Genomic DNA, 21898 nt, shown 5'->3' with positions numbered 1-21898 from the left:
TCCCAATTAATTGGGCAGCTTCTTGATCATTGTCATCGATCTAAACCAATAAAGGGGCGGGTGCCTTGATGAGTGGGCGTGTCCTAGGTGGCCGTTGGCCTTGCTTTGTTTGTATCTTTTGGTTGGGGTAGTGGCGCCAGAATGTCTGAGACAGTATTGGCTACCTGAGCATTAGTCCTTTGTTCCCGGAGATGGGCCATCAATATGTAAATCGACCCCGAGTTTCAATTCCGTCTGGTAACTGCTTCCCAAATATACATTCAGGCTCTGTGCCTGCTTGTTGCTTTGCATTGTCCATATTTCCCTATAGGCTCTGCGAGTGTCCATTTTTAGACCAGCTGTTACTGCCAACCCATGACCTGCACCCCCGTGCAGCAGGTATGCATCACGGAGGGGCTTTCAGGTGGGGGGTGGCGTGTGGCCGAGGGGGAGGGGTGTGTGGGTGGAATGCCGTGTCTGTGCCACTGCTCAGTCCCCACCCTCTCCCCCCCAGTTGGTGAACCTGGAGGCAATCAGTGCGATCCGTGCGAGTTGGCCCTACCGCACATGTTTTGTGATCTCCTGTGACTGCCCGGGTCCCATGTCCTATCCATCCTTGCCCTCCCCCGCATCCTCCCTGTCAGACGCAGACTTACGTTCATCCTACTCTTTTTGCACATCGCCCCTCTGTTGCACAATGTTGTGGAGGTTACAGCAGGCTACCACGGTGTGGGAGACCCTCCCAGCACGATACTGGGGGGGGGGGGGCACCCCGCCCCCCAGAGCTGCCCAGGCATCTAACCCGTATCTTCAGGAGGCCGAAGCACCACTCAATCATGCCCCTGGTCGCAGCATGGGCAACGTAGCAGGTCTCCGCGTTTGTCTGTGGCCCCCAGAAAGGAGTCGTCATCCACAACCGAAGTGAATAACCCCTATTGCCCAAGAGCCAACCCCGCAGATGCAGAGCACCTCGAAGAGGCTAGGAACTGTTGAGTGTGCCAGGATGAAGGCATCGTGCACACTGCCCGGGTATCGGGCGCAGGTATGCATGATACGCACTTGATGGTCACACACCAGCTGCACGTTCATCGTGTGGAACCCTTTTGGTTTGTGTAGAGTGGATGTCATCTACAGGTGCTCATAGGGGGACTTGCTGTCAATTAGCCGCTGGACCCAGGCCATCTCAGCAATGGCGGCGAACCCCGTTGCCTGGGCATTCGGGTGGGCTTGGTTCACATTGAAATGGATGTATTGTGCTGACTGGGCATATAGGGTTTCCGTGACAGCGTAGATGCATCTGTGCACCGAGCTCTGTGAGATCCCAGAAGGGCCCCACTCGGCGCCTGGAAGGAGCTCGTGGTGTAAAAGGACAGGGCGACCATCACTTTGCCAGGTGTGCCATGATCCGACAGATATGTCGCACTGTCCCCCTGCTCAGCCAGAGCCTTTGACGACATGCCCAATCATGCAAGTCCTCAAATGACAGGTGCTGCCGGTACACGCGAGGCCTCATCCGGCGCCTCCTTTGCACTTCCTCCTCTTCGGTCTGTTGGTTGGCCGGCTCTCCATCCTCAGTGACTGTCTCCTGTTCCTCTGGAGCACGCTTCGTTGCTGCAACTTTCTCCTCCTCGAGCAGCTCCAGCTCGTACAGCATCCCCCAGGGCGAGGAGGAAGGCCGCCATTGCTGGTTGTAAGCCCCTGTCTGCAGGGGGTGAAAGGCCGACATGTTAGCATGGAGCGTACCCCCCATGTCCAACCAGATCCGGATGGGCTACACGGTTGGCACTGTGGACCCTGTCTCCGCATGTCCCCCCCTCCCCCATCTCCGCACCCCTGGCCCCGTCGGTGCCCAGCACCTTGGAGGCCCCGGGTGCCCATCCCTGCTTCCAGGGGTATCATCGGCTGGCACAGCGCTTGCCAGCGGTATGCTCCGTGGCTCCCATCCGGCGCCACCCAGTAGGGGCTGATGTCGGCATTGCCCTTGAGCGGGCCACATGAAGCCGTGCCGGTGGGTGGTGGCGATTGGGGGGATGGTATCATAGAATTTACAGTGCAGAAGGAGGCCATTTGACCTATCGGGTCTGCACCGGCCCTTGCAAAGAGCACCCCACTTAAGCTCGCCCTAGCCCTGTAACCCAGTAACCCCACCTAATCTTTTTTTGGACATTATGTGCAATTTATCATGGCCAATCCACCTAGCCTGAACATCTTTGGGCTGTGGGAGGAAACCGGAGCACCCAGAAGAAACCCACGCAGACACGGGGAGAACGTGCAGACTCCGCACAGACCGTGATCCCAGCCGGGAATCGAACCTGGGACCTGGAGCTGTGAAGCAACTGTGCTAACCACTGTGCTACCGTGCTGCCCTAATGGTGTGGTGGAGGGTGGAGTGTGGTGGGTGGTGAGATGTAAGGTGGGGGTTGGGTGCGGGAGTGGTGGGGCGAGGCGGGGGCACCCATACTGCCGGTAGCACTCTAGAGTACCAGGGGCCAATGTGGGTGGTCAGTGGGGTGCGCAGCAAGATGACTGCCTTGCAGGCCGTGGCAATTGTGGTCCATGCTTGGATACCCAGGTCCCATGAAGGGTCACCCCAGCCCCATGGCCTGTTATCCCCTCCCCTCCCCTGGCCATGGCAGGGACTCCCCCATCTCACCCCAGCCAGCTCAGCCAGTGTTAGGACTGTCAGCCCATGGTCGCGTCTCTCCGTGTCCTACCTCCTCTCTCTCCCTTATCAGCAATGGCACCTGTTTGTCGATTTTTAAAATCACAAGTGAACCTCGCCGCCGGAAATTCCCGGCCAGTGGAGGCGGAGAATTACGGAGGCCCCGGAAAATACCGGGTCAGGCCAGCTAATGATATGCAAACGGCATTTATTGTACGTGCAGAGTGGAATGGTTTTGGCGTCAAACCCAATTCTCCGCACAATCGCCTTTCCCAATTTTGGTGTCGGGTGACAGAGAATTCTGCCAAGTTGCTCCCTAGTTCTAGTCTCTCTTGCGAGGGAGAATTTCCTGTCAGCATCCACTCTGTCAAACCCTCTCAGGATCTTATATGTTTCAATCAGATCATCTCTCATTCTTCTAAACTCCAATGATTATAGGCCCAATCTGCTCAACATTTTCTCATAAGACAACTCCTCACCCCAGGAATCCTTGGAACTGGTTTCAATGTAAGTATTTTCCTCCTTAAGGAGACCAAAACTGTACACAGTATTCTAAATGTGGTCTCGCCAATGACCCGTACAGTTAGTTGTAGCAAAGACTTCCCTACTTTATATGCCAGCCCCCTTGCAACAATAGCCAACATTCCATTTGCCTTCCTAATTACTTGCTGACCTGCATACTATCCTTTTGTGATTCATGTACCAGGACACACAGATCCCTCTGTACCGCAGCATTCTGTAATATCTCCATTTAAATAATATTCGGCCTTTAAGTTCTTCTTGCCAAAATGGACCTCGTATTTTTCCCACTTTATACTCCACCTGCCATTTTTTACTGGCACTTAACCTATCTATATCCCTTTGCACACTCTTTCAGCTCAGCACACATCCCCCATCCCCACACTTTCCCCCACAGTAGCAAAGCCAGTGTGGAACCAACTTGCTCCATGCCACCCTACCCCGCAGCCATAACATGCTGTGGGTGGGCTGACTGGCCTGCCAATTGAACATCTACTCCTCAATGGGGTAAAAGACCTGCCCTTAGGAGCTGCCAGCCAATCTGATTCCCCTTCCTTCATGCCTTTGTAAAATGTTCTTTAAAAAAGACTGTCCGCTCCCACCCGAATTCCCATACCAATTGTGTTATGGTGCGGGGAGCATATTATTAGGGTCAATTGGTTGATCAGAAGCTCAGTTCACCCTTGATTATTTCTTTAAACATGGTAGGCAAGTTGCCAATTCCGGCGCCTGCCCACCTATCATGTTTTGAGAGTGAGTTTGTGTGTGGACGGGAAGATGATATGGTTGGCACCCGCTGCGTGTGTTTTCAACAGGGGGCCCATAAAATTTAACTTATTCATAATTTGCTTCCTATCTATCTTTGTATTGTCAGCAAATCTGGCAACACAGCCCTTCCCTTCATCATCCAAGACATTCATATAGATCATAAATAGTAGCTATTCTAGCACTGGTCCCTGTGCCCCTCCACTAGTTACAGTTTGCCAATCTGAAAATGACCCATTTATACCTACTCTCTTTCCTGTTCGTTAGGGTTTTGGGAAATGAATATATTTTGTAAAAGTTAGAGTACGAGCACGTGTTAGACAAATGTTTATACCTAGTGACTCTTACACACCATAAGTTGTCTGACGAACTTTGTATCCCTCAGGACCTGAATTGAGTCAGAACAGATTGTGAAAGGGAAAGATGGATGGTCTCTTGCTACAAGAAGATAACCCTGGTTCGGGTGAAAAGTTTAAAAATAAAACTATGAACAAAATCTTACCAGTATATGCAAAGTATAATGCTCAGACAGAAAAAGGTCAGCACGGGCAGCACAGTAGCACAGTGTTTAGCATAGTTGTTTCACAGCTCCAGGGTCCCAGGTTCGATTCCCGACTTGGGTCACTGTCTGTGCGGAGTCAGCACGTTCTCCCTGTGTGTACGTGGGTTTCCTCCGGGCGCTCCGGTTTCCTCCCACATGTCCTGAAAATTGTGCTATTTAGGTAACTTGGGCATTCTGAATTCTCCCTCTCTGTACCCGAACAGGCGCCAGAATGTGGCGACTAGGGGCTTTTCACAGTAACTTCATTGCAGTGTTAATGTAAATCTACTTGTGACAATAAAGACTATTATCTGACATAGATAGAATTTATAGTGCAGAAGGAGGCCATTCGGCCCATCGAGTCTGCACCGACCTTTGGAAAGAGCACCCTACCTAAGCCCACACCTCCGCCCTATCCCCGTAATCCCACCTCACTTTTTTGGACACTAAGGGCAAATTACAAAGCCAATCTACCTAACCTGCACATCTTTGGACTGTGGGAGGAAACGGGAGAAACCGGAGCACCGGAGGAAACCCACGCAGACATGGGGAGAATGTGCAGACTCCACACAGACTGTGACCCAAGCCAGGAATCGAACCTGGGACCCTGGAGCTGTGAAACAACTATGCTAAACACTGCCACTGTGCTGCCCATGCTGACCTTTTTACCTATTTTCCAATCTCACTTTAGCCAACTTCATACCCTTGTAGTTGCCTTCATTTAATTTTAAGACACTGGGTGGGATTTTCTGACCTCCCCTCAGCTCGTTTCTTGGTGTTGAGTGGTCTAGTCAATGGCTGGTAGTAGGATCTTCTGGTCCCACTACTATCAACTAGATTTACCATTGATTCATAGAGCATAGAATTTACAGTGCAGAAGGAGGCCATTCGGTCCATCAAGTCTGCACCGGCCCTTGGAAAGAGCACCCTAACTAAGCCCACACCTCCATCCTATCCCCATAGCCCCACCTAACCTTTTTGGACACTAAGGGCAATTTAGCATGGCCAATCCACCTAACCTGCACATCGTTGGACTGTGGGAGGAAACCGGAACACCTGGAGGAAACACACGCAGTCATGGGGAGAATGTGCAGATTCCGCACAGACAGTGACCCAAGCTGGGAATCGAACCTGAGATCCTGAGCAGTGAAGCAACTGTGCTAACCACTGTGCTACCGTGCTGCCCTTATTGCTGAGAAACATGTGGCAGGGGTGAGTCGTCAGTGGGATCAGAATCCTGGTGGCGTGAAGAGCTGAAAGATCCCGCCCACTAGTTTTAGGCCCATATTTCTCACCCTCAAATTGTACATAAATTAGGATTACTCTTGCCCATCCTTTGCTATCCCTATTATTAAATAATCCTGCCTCATTACAAAGAAAGTTCAGACCACATTGCTCTCAGAAACTATTTCAAAGACACCCTAAGAAATCATCATCCAGCTATCTTTGCTAATTTTAATTCATCCAATTAATGTGAAGATTAATATTGCCTATCATTGCAAGCTTCTATTATCTCTTGCTATATACTCTGTCTTACAGTGTAGCTGCGGTTTAGAGGCGTGTAAACTACTCGCAAAAGTGAATTATTTCTTTGCTGTTTCGTATCTCCATTCAAATAGATTCTACACTTTGATCTTCCAAACCAAGATCATTTCTCACTACTGTATTGATCTCAATCTTAATTAAGAAAGCTTCACACCTCTTTCCTTTATTCCTGTCCCTCTAAAACATCAAATACTTCGAGCATTCAATTCCCATCCTCTTTCAACTTGTAACCACATTATGAGGTTACCGATTATGGTCGTATGCAATTCTGCTGCTAATGATGGGCCACAGCATCTCAGGCATGCGGAAGTCTGAGTTGCAAGATATGTGCTGAATCTATTCCATTTACCACGGTGGTACACACAACCCGAAATGGGCTTCTCGCTGGTGCCGATCGTGAGTCACCCGAGTCACTATGCCTGGCAGGCTCTGGGCGTGATCCAGATAATTATATTTAAATTAACAATTAGGCTCATTTAAATATGCACGGCCCATTTGAAGCCGCATGCTGCCAGGAGTCACCAGTTGCAGCGTCGAGGCCTCACTCGGACACTGATTAGTTGTGGCCTCCACAAATGGAGACCAGGCATGATGGCCATGTTGGGGAGCTCATTCGGCATTGAAGCCTGAGTGGTTGGAACAGGCCAGGTTGGATGGGGCAGTGCCCAGGTGCCAGGTTGGAAGTGTCAGGATAGGGGGAGCAATGCCTATGAAAGAGGGATAGGAAGGGTGATGAGGTGAAGGGGATGTATAAAAGGGCATCATGAAGGGTGCGTGGGTGATGGGGGGAACCTGAAAGAGGGGGGCCTAAATGTGGGGGTCCTTAGTGACCCCATAGTAGGGTATGCCCACTTGGGGGTGGGGGGGGAACAATGCTCTGATGCCCACAAGGATGGATGAGTGTGGGGCAGGGACACCCTCACGCCTGGGTGGTAGGGGAGGCCTCACGCTAACCTTGAGGGGGGAAGGATTGCCCCTTGGTGGTCGAGGGTTGGGAGTGTTGTCCATATCTGCAGGGGATGCAGGCCTTAATGGGGGTGGGAGCCCTGCAACCTCACTTTGAGATTCGGGCACACTTTCAAAATAACGCCCTGATCTCTGAGGAGCCGGTCTTGTTGATGAGTTTAGTTTCCCACTGCAGAAGAAAAATGTAATTGTACGATTTACCACTGAGAAACTCCCCAAGCTCCAAAAAATTACTAAATGTGGGTGGATACTGATCTGGATCTCACCAAAATCTCTGGCATTAATCACGTCACCTAACTGGCCCAAAATGACACTTCGGGCTGTATTCTTCTGCCCCTTCCTTCCCAAGATCGCCACCGGCTGGACGTGGACCATGTAAAGGTCCATTGACCTGGAGTGGGAATGTCCAGTCGACAGGCGGGCGCAGCCAGAGAATTCCCCCCTTAGTCATTTGTGTGGGTGAATCGTGCCCTTCATCTCTACAAAAGGTACAGTGGTCCCTCCTACCAAGACGCCCCCAGATGTTAGTATGGAGGACTTTTCAGGGTCACCAGGGCTGGCTGTGCTATTGTCATTTCCAGTGTCTACATTGATGCTGGATGATCTGTTCAGTTTTATCCCTTTTTCACTTATCTGCAACGGTTTAGTACAACTGAGTGGGTGCAAGGCCATTTAGGAGGACATTTAAGGACATTTAACCTACAATGATATGGACCTAAAGTCAGAGGTCCGGACATGTAAGGACAGCAGACTTCATCCACTAAAGGGAATTAGTGAACCGCAATGAGTTTTTACGACAACCGATGATCGCTTCACGATCACCATTACTGAGACTAGCTTTCAATTCCAAATATATTAATTCATTAAATTAATTCATTAATTGAATTTAAATTCCGCCAGCTGCCATTGCAGTACTTGAACCTGAGTCCCAACAACATTAACCTGGGCCCCTGGATTGCTAAAGTGGTGACATTCTCACTGCCCGACTATCTCCCTCTGCATTGTCAAACTCTTTGAAGAGAGGAAGAAGGTTTGCAAGCTTGAAGGCCATGCCTTACAACCATCATGCATGACACTTTGCCATAACATGCCATGTGCCAGGCTGGGTCAAAATTAACTCAAGGTCATGCCTAAACCAGGTCTACTTCTGCAGTCAGAAACAATCTTTCTACCATTACCTGGCCTGCTGGTTATTGTGTACACCAATTATTAGCTGTTAAACCACTGCAGAGGTGTGAAACTGTTATTTTCAAATGTAAATCAGCGCAGAGCAGAACAATGGCAGAAAGCTAACAGTGGAGCACATTTGGGATTCCATGTGAGGAATGCTTTCAATAATGGAAAGCAAAACCCAAAAGGCTGGCTCATTGCATTTGAGTACTAAACACATCACTCACACCGCTGACACTATTCCTGGTGCAATGGGAGGCAAACATCCATCACACACCATGTTTTCCCATGATGTTTACTTTGCACATTGACTTAAAACCAGTGTAGGTGGGCAGTTTTACTCAGATTGAATTTCAGTTCATAATATGTTGTTACTAGAGTGATACACGCTCGACAGGTTTGGGTGAGTAAGAATAAGCTCCGTGTTAATTAAATCCCAACTGGAACGTTACTCTACTTTAGTGCAATTTGAAGCTTTAGGCTCCAGCTCTTTTAAGGTTACAAGTTCCCGCAACAAGCTGGTCTCCTGGTATCCTCCCTTGACTCCGTACAGCTGGAAGTTGGCTGAAGATTTCATCAGTATCAACTTAACGTTGATTGCAAAACCTGCCATATCGATAGCAAAAGGTCTATTTGGGTCAAAGACAGTTTTCCAGCCGACGACCTTTCCTGCAGTGTTCACTTTGGGAGACTCAAACAGCAGTCCACCAACGAAAGCTACAGGCCATACTGAAACCTTTTTAGTAAATCGCATCTGAAAAATATAAATAATAGGATGAATTATCTACACTTTGCAACGGGTGTTTTTTCAGAGCTGTGTGTCTTTATTAGAGTTGATAAGACTTTTGCTGCTTGAAAATGTAAAATTAAAAAGACTATTTTTTGAATATCCCGCTAACTGCTGAGCAAGTCGGTTTACCTAGCAACGCAGGACTGACAGAGTGAAAGTCCATCTGTCTTTGATGCTGATGGCTGTTTGTCTACTTGTCTATTTTAATTCTTTGAACTATTCAAAGGCTGTTGGGTTTGCGCAGTATCAGGTAGCCTATTCTGAAAATTCCTAAGTCTGTTTTCATCTATAAATCATGTGGCTCTTATTTCAATAAAAAATACCCATTTTGAGGTATTCATTTGTCCCTAGAAATACTGACTGCCGAAGGTGAATTCCATCTAAACATAACCTTTGTTCAGCACTGTTGCCTCACAGCGCCGGGTACCTGGGTTTGATTCCGGCCTCGGGTGACTGTACAGTTTGCACCTTCTCCGCGTGTCTGCGTGGTTTCCCTCTGTGTGCCCCAGTTTCCTCCCACAGTCCAAAGATGTGTAAGTTAACTGGGGTCACGGGTTTACGGGGATAGGCTGGGGGAGTGCAGCTAGGTAGTGTGCTCTTTTGGTGCAAACTTGATGGGCCAAATGGCCTCCTTCTGCACTGCTGAAGTTCTATGGTTCTAAACTGACGCTGGCTTTTAGTGTCACTGTCAATAATTAGCATCAAAGCAGCCAAATTATATTTGTATTATTTTCTCCAATTTTTCTCCCGAAGTTAGCCCTCTGGACTAATTCCACATTCATTGAAAATAACAATTGGGGTGGACTGTTGAATCCAAACATTACTCCAAAGTTATGTTCAACGCTCACCCTTTCAGAGCTAAACTCTGTAGTATGCAATGGAATCCCTCTCCATCCCCACAAACTAACATTGATGAAACTCGCATTTAGGAGACCCAAACAGCAGCAAAGTCAAGGACTTCAATTCAACTTTCTTTATAGGAACTCAGCACCACAGCCTTGTAACTATTGACCTGTCCCTTCATTATTGTTTGATTATCACAGTAGTTATTTTTTATATAAACAAATGGTTAAAATAACAAGTTGACACGACTAGCCTTACTAATAGGAATACGTTACTAGTATTTGTTAGATGTTCGTTATGATGGCATGCTGCCTGTAATAAACAATACAATACATTGACTGTGGTGAACAAAGTCAGTAGTCGCTACTGAACATGAAAATTAAATGTCTCAGCTCTGATACAAAGATTGTCTTAAATAAAAAGGAAGCACCTCCTCAAAGAGTTCCAAACTGTAAGTGTTGTCATCATCAGCAAAGTAAACCACGCCCTCTGATGAGTCATTAGGGCTCAAACTGTCTCTCAACCATCGCAGGCCCAAGTTTCTTTGCAATGTCCCCCTTGGAGTGCGGGAGGATGATTTACTGATGCCTAGCTTCACGCTCTTTGGGCTTTGTACATTCAAGTGGGTGAAGTTCAATCCATTCTTTTCTAGCAGCAGCGCTACTAAACCGGTCCTCCGTGGAGAATCCTCAACCACAATCCAATGCAGGTTTCGTACGTGGAGGAAAGTGTTAGCCAGCCTCGTCAGCTCTGCTTTCTGAACTGGCCTAGTATAGGTTGGTGTTATGACATAGATGGTTGGTAAAGACTGCGACCATTGGGGTGGCCTTGTGTATATGTATTCCAGTTTGATGACCTGCTGAGTAAGTATTGCATCCTGGTGTACACAGCCACCCGGTTCCTCTTTATTCTGTGAGCTGTTGACAAGGGCTCGTTTAGTTCCATTGTCAGGCTCCTCTGAAAAGGAAGAAAAAAGAGACAGTCAAGTTGATTGCTGAGGTATTCTAAACAGCATCATTAATAGAAGAACAAATTGCCATGGATACTGGAGCTTTGAAGTAAAAACAGAAAAATGCTGGAAACACTCAGCAGGTCAGGCAGCATCTGTGGAGGGAAACAGAATTTTACGTTTCAGGGAAAGATGACCTTTCATCAGAGCTGAAGGAAGATAGAAAGGTTAGGTTTTGGGCCAGTGACGGGGAAATGTGGCAGAAAGGACAAAAGGGTATAGGGCAGGAAAGATTTTAAAAACTAAAAACTTCATGGGGCAGAAGTCAAAGAGAATGTTTCTTTTTAGCTGAGTAAATGGAATATCTTTTATTCCACCTGAGTTTAAAAAAGCGAGTCGGAAAGCTGATCTCTCTTGTTTTCTTTTCAAGCACAAAATGTAAGAAATTGTGTCAGAGTGTATGTCAGTTCTGACGATATTGGCTTTGTTTATTTTATATATTCAGTATAAAAAGATCGACTGCTGGGTCCAAATTGTCAATATAAAAAATGTGACCATCAGTGGGCGTGATCCTGCCGAACCGTAACTAAGTGCACCCGCCAGTGGGGAAACCAGAATGATTCCTGCTGGTGCAAGCAGCGGCCATGACATGCCACGATACGGCACTTGGAAATTTATTTTAGCAGAACCGGCTTTTCCGTGCACACTGGGTTCCGTGTTGCAACTGAGGGGCGGGATCTAATCTCTCTGACAGGTCCTACACCGCTAAGGGCACCCGGATCTCAAATAGCTGCTGCAGACACCCCTCTCCAATCCCCCACGCCCCCCCTCCCCCGGATCTGTGCCAGGAAACCGTCCCCCACAACCTAATCGCTAGCAAGGCCTCTCCCCCCTTAGAACTCCCCTTCAGCACTCCAGGCTTCCCATTTAGCTCCCCTTTAATTCACCTCCCTCAAACCCCCAAGTTCTCCCCTGCAACCCCCCACCCTCAGTTTACCCCTTCAGGTCCTGCCCCTTCACATTGCCAACCTAGCACCTTGCAGTCTGAGGGGTGGCAAGGTGATAGGTACCCTTCCAACAATTGCCACCAGGGTGCTGAGGGGTGTCCTTCATGGAAGGTGTCTCAGGTTGGGGGTCTTTCCTCGGATGGGCCATCCCCCACAGCTGCACTTTCTAGGAAGCAATTGCGAACAAAGAGGCAGATTCATTAAAAAAAACTGTGGTTAGGAAAACTCACATTGGGCAGCATGGTGGCGCAGTGGTTAGCACTGCTGCCTCACGGCGATGAGGTCCTGGATTCGATCACGGCCCTGGGTCACAGTCTGTGTGGAGTTTGCACATTCTCCCCGTGTCTGCTTGGGTCACACCCTCACAACCCAAAGATGTGCAGGGCAGGTGGATTGGCCACGCTAAATTGCCTCTTAATTGGAAAAATTAAGAAAAAAGGAAAACACAAGCTCCCCTGAGTTAATGGGTTCCTGCAGAGTTATAAAAATAAGCAATCTGATTCTCCCCTTTGAAGCTGCTTTGATCTGTAAATCTAAAAGCTTTCAGCAGGTAATGGTGTGTGAAATTTAATGTAAACAATCCAGTTCAAATCTTTCAGCCTTCTAGCCGTACACACAGGGGTGGGATTCTCCGGGAATCAGCAGGGGGGGGGGGGGGGCGGGAGGGAGAGGGGGGGGAGGGTGTGTGTGTGCTGAAACGGCGCAGTGGAGTGGCGGGAATCACTCCGGCGTCGGGCCGCCCCAAAGGTGCGGAATCCAGCGCGGATCGGCGCATGCGCGGGAGCGTCAGCGGCTGCTGACGTCATCCTCGCGCATGCGGGGGGGGGGGGCGGTGGTTCACCTTCGCGCCGGCCATCACGGAGGCTGACAGGGCCTGCACGTAGGAATAGAGTGCCCCCACAGCACAAGCCCACCCGCGGATCAGTGGGCCCCGATCGCGGGCCAGGCCACCGTGGAGGCACCCCCCAGAGCCAGATCGCCCCGCGCCCCCCCCCCAGGACCCCAGAGCCCGCCAGCGCGCCAGATCCCGCCGGTAAGGGACCAACTCCAATTTATGCTGGCGGGACCTGCGTAGAACGGGCGGGACTTTGGCCCATCGTGGGCCGGAGAATGGCCGGGGGGAGCCCGCCGACCGGCGCGGCGCGATTCCCGCCCCTGCCAAATCTTCGGTGTTGAAGAATTCGGCAGCCGGCAGGTGTGGGATGCACGCCGTCCCCCGGCGATTCTCCGACCCGGCGTGGGGTCGGAGAATCCCGCCCACAGATTTCTATACTTTAAAGGGCAATGAAATTGACTGTGTGAAAACCACTTCAAAGGCTTCCACCACTTTAAAGGGATCATTTTTACCTTCATCTCACAGATCTTTAAACTTGGCATACTGACAGACTTCTTAAAGGGTTTAAGGCTACATATGAGAACACTTTCACTTTATAATGAGGTTTGTGTATTCCTGAGACACTGGCCAGGACTCTCCGCCACCCGCCACCGGGAGCAGAGTTCCTGATGCAGCGGAGAATCCAGTGTCGGGGACAAAATGGGATTGGCACCCGATGCTGTGATCGCTCCCATTGGCGTCGAGATCAAGGTTCATGCGCGAGTGCCGGCGGGAGGATGCTAATGGGTCTTCATGATCCATTTGCATCCACTTAGCAGGCCGGGCACCATATTCTCCAGGTTCGCATGATTCTCCGGTCCTCTGTTCCGGGAATCACATGGTCGAGGATTACTACAGGTGCACAAGCGTGTACCTGACAAGGTGGACCTCGCTGTGCACCAAGGTGTAACTCCTGAAGGAAGTTTCCATCAAGTCCATCTGAGGGCCACCCTCCACCCGCACAATACAAGACCTGGCCAGGTCCCCATCCACCGCGCCCCCAGCAAACCCCCACATAAACAGCAACCCCGAGACCACCGAAACAAAGAGCCCTCCAGAGACCTTCTAAATAAAGAGACCCCCTAAATAAAGAGACCACCAAAGACCCCCTAAATAACAAGCCTTCCCAGAGACCCCCTAATAAAGGGACCCCTGTGAGACAGCCCCCAGGAAAGTGCCCCTGTAAGGAAGCCGCCCACCAGAAAATAGACTCCTGTAAGGAAGGTTCCCCCAGAAAAGAAACCCCTGTAAGGAAGGCCCCCCAGAAAAGAGACCTCTGTCAGAAAGCCCCCAAGAAAAGAGACCCCTGTCAGAAAGCCCCCCAGAAAAGAGACCATGTCTGGAAGTTCCCCAGAAAAGAGACCCTTGTCTGGAAGCCCCCCAGAAAAGAGACCCTAGTCTGGAAGCCCCCCCAGAAAAAAGACCCTAGTCTGGAAGCTAGAGAACAGTTCCGACAGGCAGTGAAAAAATTTACAGTTATAACACTGGGCATACCCTTGCTGGCTCAGACGCAGGCAGCACCACGTGTCAATTCCTGGAAAGAGAAATGAGTCAGCTGTGCTTAAAGAGAGTTAAGTGCTTTCCAATCACCCCCTTGCTTGAGTAATTTCAAAGTAGTCGGCTGGAAATTGACAGCATTTAACTCTCTTTGAAGTGGTCGATGTTTAAAAACATTGTGAACATTGTGGTTCATGCATTTCAGAGTTATCAATTGTGAAGGAAGATGAATGAAGCAAGGCTGAAAGCTGTGTGTGTGGAAGCTGTCAATCACAGCCTAGTAAGGAAAATGAATGAATGGCTTGCAGGTCAAGGATCTTGGGGGTTTAAACACAGCTGACTAGTTTCTCCTTCCAAGAATGGACATGTTGTGCTTCCCATGTCTGAACCAGTAGGTGTATGCCCAGGTATGTGTTACAATAGTAATTTTTATAACTGTCTCTGTCTGGACAGCTGTCTAGCTTCCAGACAGTTGTCCATTTTCTGTGAGGCTTTTTGATGGGGTCTCTTTTCTGGGGGGCTTCCAGGCAGGGGTCCTTTTCTGGGGTCTTTCCAGACAGGGGTCTCTTTTCAGGGATGTTTCCTGACAGGGCCCTCTTCTGGGAGGTTTGTGGGGATCGCCTTATTTAGGGGTCTCTGGTGCTCCCTTTATTTAGGGATCTTTGTGAGGGGTCTCCTTATTTAAGGGGTCTCTGGGGGTCCCTTTATTTAGGGGTCTCTGTGAGGGGGGTCTCCTTATTTAGGGGGTTTATGGGGGGGTTCCCCTTAGCGGTCTCTGGGGAGGTCTCTTTATTTATGAATGAAAATCGCTTATTGTCACAAGTAGGCTTCAATGAAGTTACTGTGAAAAGCCCCTAGGGTGGTCTCTTTATTTAGGGATTCCCGAGGGGCGGTTCTTATTTAGGTGGTCTCTGGGGTTCCTTTTATTTAGGGGGTCCTTGTGGATGGGGGAGAGTGGACCAGGTCACCCCTGGGGGGGGGGGGGGGTGACCCAGAAAATCCAGGGGTGGGTGGCTGAATCCGGGGGTAGTGAGTACATGTCCCTCTTACCTGGCCAGCCCATGCCCAATGGAGAGACCCACTGGGGGCAAGGGTTGCCCATGAGTGAAGACCCCTGCCTATCCTAAACACTAATCCCCCTTCTTCTGCCTCATTGGGGCCTCCCATTTGGCCCCAGCAAAACACCCCATTAATGTCATTCCTGTGGCTCCATTGCTGATCCTCTGCCTTGGTCACACTGCAGTTCTGGAGGTGGACACCATTCCCATTGGTACTGCTGGTGCTGGAAAGCTGCTGTGTCTATTTGCTGGCAGCTCTCAGAGGCAGGATACCTGCCCCACACTAGTGTGAAATTCCTCTCAGAGGAGCCCGGAAGCCTGACAGTGGAAGGTAAATGCCCAGTTGGAACTTAATCTCATTGGCCTCCCAAAAATGGCTGTGGCAAGGTTGCCACTAATTTTCCAGTTTGTTACATTCCACCCACAGATTATAAAAAATCAGATATTCATGGCATGACATCAAATATAGGTGCCGAGAAACTAGATACAGATTATCAAAAGCTAGACATCTAACCAAACAATGAACATGGACTTCCAAAAGGAATTTGATACTGCTGCACAACAGACGTGTGAGAAAAATCATAGCTCATGGAATAAAATAGACAATAGGAACATGGATACAGAATTAGCTGTGACCGGAAACAGAGAGTATTGTGTATCCGATTCCCTTCCTACACCATGGAATATGAATTCCCCTGGTCATTGAGGGGCCAGAATCTCCCTCCCTGGCTGGGAGGAGCTTCGCAGTGTGTAAACCCTGGTCTGGGTGTAGGTTGGGGAGAGTGTCACTTTGGGGTGAGGAGTTGTGGTACTTGTGGTTATTGTGTATAGTGTAAATAAACCTTGTTCTTATCCAGCCGACTGTGCGATCCAAGAAGTATCTTCCTTCAGCTATTACACTGGCGACAAGGATAAACTGGAGCTACTGCAGACATCAGGCATTTCACCACCGACCTGCTTCATCTCGGCTTGGAGAGGCCTCCGCCTCGAGCAGAACGATGGCGCTTATCGGTAAGCTGGAGCCGTTCAACACTAATGCCGACAATTGGGCCCAATACATCGAGTGAGTGCAACTTTTTTTTGTACCAATGCCATCATGGGTGATGCACAACAGACTGTCATGCTACTGATCGCCGTTAGCGGTCCAGCCTACGCATTGATTAAAAGCCTCGCCTACCTGGGCAGGCCAGACACACTACCGCTTGCAACATTGTCCGCCTTGTTCGAGAGGCATTTGAACCCGCAGCCCCCAATCATGGTCCTCAGATATCAATTCCACATGACCTCGCAGGCCCCGACCATGTCCAATGGGGAGTTCCAGGTGCACCGACTGGCGCTCGCTGTTACTTGCAAATTCAGGGCCACCTTGCCAAGTCCCTGCGGGACCGATTTGTCTGCCGGCTACCGGACAGAGAAACACAGTTGAAGTTGCTCATGGAGACTCCCCTGACCCTCCAGCATACAGTGGACATCGCACTCTCCAGGGAGAGAGCTAGGCGCAGCCTCCAGGAACTGCAGGGCTTAGTGGTCCTCATCATTGGACGCTAGATTACAAGAGCAAGGAGGTTAGGTTGAGCCTGTATAAGACATGAGTTAGACTTCAGCTGGAGTACTGCGTTCTGAACGATGCATTTTAGGAAGGATGTAAAGGCATTGGAGAGAGTGCAGAAGAGGTTTACAAGAATGATTCCATAAGAATGGGATAAGAAATTTCAGTTATGAAGATAGTTTGGAGATGTTGGGACTCTTTCCTTGGACAAAAGAATGCTGAGAGGAGATTTGATAGAATCACAGAATCTCTACAATGCAGAAGGAGACCATTTGGCTCATAGCATCTGCACCGACCACCCTACCTGGGCCCACTCCCCCGCCCTAACTCAGTAACTCCACCTAACCGTTGGACAATTACATGCAGTTTAGCATGGCTAATCCACCTAACTTGCACAGCTTTTGAACTGTGGGAGGAAACCTGAGCACCCGGAGGAAACCCATGCAGGCACGGAGAGAAAGTGCGAACTCCACACAGACAGTCAACCAAGGTTGGAATCAAACCCGGGTCCCTGGCGCTGTAAGGCAGCAGTGTTAACCACTGTACCACCTGAAAATGTATTCTAAATCACGGGCGGAATTTTCCAGCCCCGTCGCAGTGGGGACAGGGTCAGAAAATGCAGTGAACTGTTCAAGAGTCCATTGATTTCGGCGAGATGGTAAAATCCCGCCGGCTTGGAGTGGCTATAAAATTCCACGCCATGGGGATCTGGAGAGAGCAGAGAGGGAAAATTGTGCCAATTGGCAGAAGGATTGAAAACCAGAGGGCACAAATTTAAGGTTCGCATCAATGGGGCCGAGGTGGTGATGGTAGACAGCATCAAATTCCTAGGTGTGCACATCACCAAAAATCTGTCCTGGTCCACCCACATCGACGCCACGAGAAAGAAAGCACGACAGCGCCTAGACTTCCCCAGGAAACTAAGGAAATTCGGAATGTCCACATTGACTCTCACCAATTTTTACAGATTCACCATAGAAAGCATCCTATCTGGCTGCATCACAGCCTGGTATGGCAACTGCTCGACCCAAGACCGCAAGAAGCTATAGAGAGTCGTGAACACAGCTCAGTCCATCCCACGAACCCACCTCCCATCCATTGACTCTATTTACAACTCACGCTGCCTTGGGGAAGCTGGCGGCATTATCAAAGACCCCTCCCACCCTGCTCACTCACTCTTCCAACTTCTTCCATCCGGCAGGAGTACAAAAGTCTGAGAACATGGGCGACATTCTCCGACCCCCCGCTGGGTTGGAGAATCGCCGGGGGCTGGCGTGAATCCCGCCCCCGCCGGTTGCCGAAGTCTCCGGCACCGGAGATTCGGTGGGGACGGGAATCGCGCCGCGCCGGTTGGCGGGCCCCCCCCCCCCGCTCGATTCTCCGGCACGGATGGGCCGAAGTCCCGCCGATAAATTGCCTGTCCCGCCGGCGTAAATTAAATCACCTACCTTACCGGCGGGACAAGGCGGCATGGGCGGGCTCCGGGGTCCTGGGGGGGGGCGCGGGGCGATCTGACCCCGGGGGTGCCCCCACGGTGGCCTGGCCCGCGATCGGGGCCCACCAATGCACTCTTTCCCTTCCGCCTCCGCCACGGTCTCCACCATGGCGGAGGTGGAAGAGACTCCCTCCACTGTGCATGCGTGGGAAACTGTCAGCGGCCGCTGACGCTCCCGCCCATGCGCCGCCCGGAGATGTCATTTCCGCGCCAGCTGGCGGGGCACCAAAGGCCGTTTCCGCCAGCTGGCGGGACGGAAATTCCTCCGCCGTCGGCCTAGCCCCTCAATGTTGGGGCTCGGCCCCCAAAGATGCGGAGCATTCTGCACCTTTGAGGCGGCGCGATGCCCGTCTGATTGGCGCCGTTTTGGGCGCCAGTCGGCGGACATCGCGCCGTTTCCGGAGAATTTCACCCCATGTCTGAACAGATTCAAAAACAGTTTCTTCCCCGCTGTTACCAGACTCCTAAACGACCCTCTTATGAGTCGATCTGTTTAATACTACATGCCTGTATGCTTCACCCGATGCCGGTCCGGTCTATGTATTTATATTGTGTACCATGTGTTGCCCTATTACTTATTTTCTTTTCATGTACTGAATGATCTGTTTGAGCTGCACTCAGAAAAATACTTTTCATTGTACCTCGGTGACAATAAACAAATCCATCCAAAGGTAACTGGTAAAAGAAACAAAAGCAAATGAGAAAAAACATTTTCCCATAGCAAGTGGTTCGGGTCTGGAATGCACTGCCCTGAGTGTGGTGGAGGGAAGTTTAGTCAAAGCATTCAAGAGAGAATTAGATGATTATTTGAAAAGAAGCAATGTGCAGGCTTATGGGGAGAAGGCAGGAGAATAGCACCAGATGAAATGCTCATTTGGAGAGCCAATGCAGACACGATGGGCCAACTGACCTCTTTCTGAGCTGTAACAATTCTGTGATATATGCATTTGGAATCATATAATAATGACAGCAGAAAGGAGACTATTCGCCTAAGAATTTAATATCAATACTAGCTCCTGCGAGAGAAGCTCAGCTTGTCTCACTGCCCTCTCTTTCCCCTGCAGCCTGACAAATCCTTTTGAATCAGATAATTCTGCAATTCACTTTTGAAAACCACAATTGAATCTGCCTCCACCACATTCTCAGATTGTGCATTCCAGGTCTAAACCACTTTCTTCATTAATAACTTTCCCCCAGTGTTATCTTTTACCTTAAATCAGTGTCATCTGGTTCTTGACCCTTTCATCAATGAGAACAGTTTACCCCTATCTGCTCCATCCAGTCACCTCATGATTTTCAACATCTCAATCTAATCTCCTCTCAAACCTCTTTCCTCCATGAATAGCCCAAACTTCTCCAATCTCACCAAACAACTGACATCTTTCACCCCGGAATCCACTTTTGTAAATCGTTTCTGCAGATTCTCTAATGGTTTCACATCCTCCCTAAAGTGTGTTGCCTAGAATTTGACACAATGGGCGGGATTCTCTGATCCTGAGGCTAAGTGTTGACGCCGTCGCCAACGCGGTTTTTCGACGGCGTCAACATGGCCTCAGGAGCAGCGATTCTGACCCCTACAGGAGGCTTGCACTGCACTGGAGCGACCCACACTGTTCCAGCTGCCGATCCTGGCGCCAGATGGGTACCGCGGGTCTGTGCATGCACGGTGAGATCTGCGGCAACGCGCGCAGTCGCAGTGGGACCGGCGCGATTGCCACGAATGCTCGGTGGCTTCCTTCTCTGCGCCGGCCCCGACGCAACATAGTGTATGGCTACAGGGGCTGGCGCGGAACAAAAGAGGCCCCCAAGCTGAGAGGCCGGTCTGCCGATCGGTAGGGCCCGATCGCGGGCCAGGCCACAGTGCCCCCCCCCCCCCCCCTGGGGTCGGTCCCCCCTCCGCCCGCACCAGGCTGCCCCCCGGGTGCATCCACGCTGAGTTCTTGCCGGGTAAGAGCAGGTGTAAATGGTGCCGGTGGGACTTGGCTTTTTTTGCGTGCCACTCGGCCCATCCCGGGCGGAGAATCACCGTTGAGTGGCCCCCGACCGGCGCCAATTCTCTGCTCTCTGGTGAATCGGAGGACCAGCGTCGGGGCGGCGTGGCACGATTTGCGCCTGTCCCGGCGATTCTCCAGCCCGGCCCCGGGGTGAGAGAAACCCGCCCTCTATTCCAATTGAGGCCAAACCTGTGTTTTAGAAGATCCCCATAATCTTACTGCTTTTCTAATCTCTGCCTCTATTTATAAAACCCTATATTTCTTAGTAACCACTTTCTCAAATCTGACCTGACCACCTTGAACAGTTTTTGCAAATTGATCACCATGATCCTCTGCTCCGGCAACTCATTTGAAATTGTGTCCGTTATTTAAATTGTCTCTCCGACCAAAATGCACAATTTCATACTTTGCTGCATTGAATTTTATCTGCTGAGTGTCTGTTCATCCCATTCATTATGTTGACACCCTCTTGACGTCTTATCACCATCCTCCACACAGCTCACAATACTTCCAAGTTTTGTGTCAATCGCAAATGTTAACATTTTGCCCAGCACATCCTTAATATAGATCAAGGAAAATAGTGGTCCAAGTACTGGGTCCCACAGTACCCAAACAACTGTTCATCATTACCCTTTGCTTCCTGATACTCAGTTAACCTTGCAAACATTCTCCCTTTTATTCCATGGGCTTTGGCTCTGCCTACAAGTGTGTAATGTGGCACTTCATCAAATACCTTTTGAAAGTTCATGAACACCATATCAATTGCATCATCCTCATCAACCATCTCTTGATCAAAAACATAGGGTGCGATTCAGCGACCCTATTGCACCCGGCGTGGATCTGGGTGCAATGGGTGACCAGCACCGAGAGCCCCAAATCGGGCTCCACGTAGGGTGCCAAGCCAATCGCAAATCACCCAACTCGCTCCACCCAGCGAGGGCAAGATCCAGATCTGCATATTTAAATGAGCGATAACGCATATTTAAATACCTGGATGCCGGATTCACCAATGCCTGGGGTTCAACGGCCGCACTTGCAAGACCTGAATCAGGTGTAATGGCATCTTGGAAGGTCTCGCAGGGCATTATAGACTCCCGGGTGGTCAGGGACTGGGCAGGGTTGTACCCTGACACGTCCCCTGGCACCTGGGCCCTGACAACCTGGCACCGCCAGTGCCACTTGGGCACCCTGGCAGTGCCACTTCGGCACCCTGGCAGTGCCACTCGGCATAAAGTGTGGCCTTGGCGGGGAGAAAAATCGAGGCCAAAAATACAAGAAAGTGCAGTTGAACAGCGGGATGTTTCTCAGCGCTCAGCCACCAAGAAACCGGCAAACGTGCTCAACAGCGGACTTTAACATTTGTTTACTGAATCATGGCCCTAGTTCCAAGCCAGATAGGGAGAATGAGGTAGATTTACCACATCTTCAAATTTAAGCACAAAAATTGCCCATCATTCAGGTTTGATGAGTGAGGGACCTAGACAGGGTAGATATGAGGGGTCTAGGTAAGGTAGACAGGAAAGACTTGTTTCCCCTAGCTGAAGGGACAATTATCAATGGACATAGATTTAAGGCGATTGGTAGAAATATTAGAGGGGCTAAGTGGAAAACGTTTTCACCCAGAGGGTGGTGGATGTCTGTAATTCACTGCCGAAGTTGGTGATTGAGGCTGAAGCACTCAACTCATTTAAAAAG

The 21898-nt window shown here is 50.0% G+C and overlaps 1 protein-coding gene across 4 annotated transcripts in view; it reads right to left on the bottom strand.

Annotated features, from left to right (window-relative positions):
- LOC140428050 (galactosylgalactosylxylosylprotein 3-beta-glucuronosyltransferase 1-like) overlaps nucleotides 1-21898 on the bottom strand; it is a 185179-nt gene that overhangs the window by 44880 nt on the left and 118401 nt on the right. For all 4 annotated transcript variants that reach the window (XR_011948686.1, XM_072514047.1, XM_072514046.1 and 1 more), the window contains 2 exons: nucleotides 10211-10737; nucleotides 8605-8901 (listed from right to left, as the gene is read on the bottom strand). Coding sequence is in view for 3 of the 4 variants with exons in the window: in XM_072514047.1 (XP_072370148.1) it covers nucleotides 8605-8901; nucleotides 10211-10737 (824 nt within the window). In the remaining variant the exon portion in view is untranslated. The remainder of the gene's footprint in view (nucleotides 1-8604; nucleotides 8902-10210; nucleotides 10738-21898) is intronic.

Source organism: Scyliorhinus torazame, chromosome 8, assembly GCF_047496885.1.
Source record: "Scyliorhinus torazame isolate Kashiwa2021f chromosome 8, sScyTor2.1, whole genome shotgun sequence".
Lineage (NCBI taxonomy): Eukaryota > Metazoa > Chordata > Chondrichthyes > Carcharhiniformes > Scyliorhinidae > Scyliorhinus > Scyliorhinus torazame.
The sequence above is the reverse complement of the archived record's forward strand: the minus strand, read 5'-3'. Positions and strand labels throughout refer to the sequence as shown.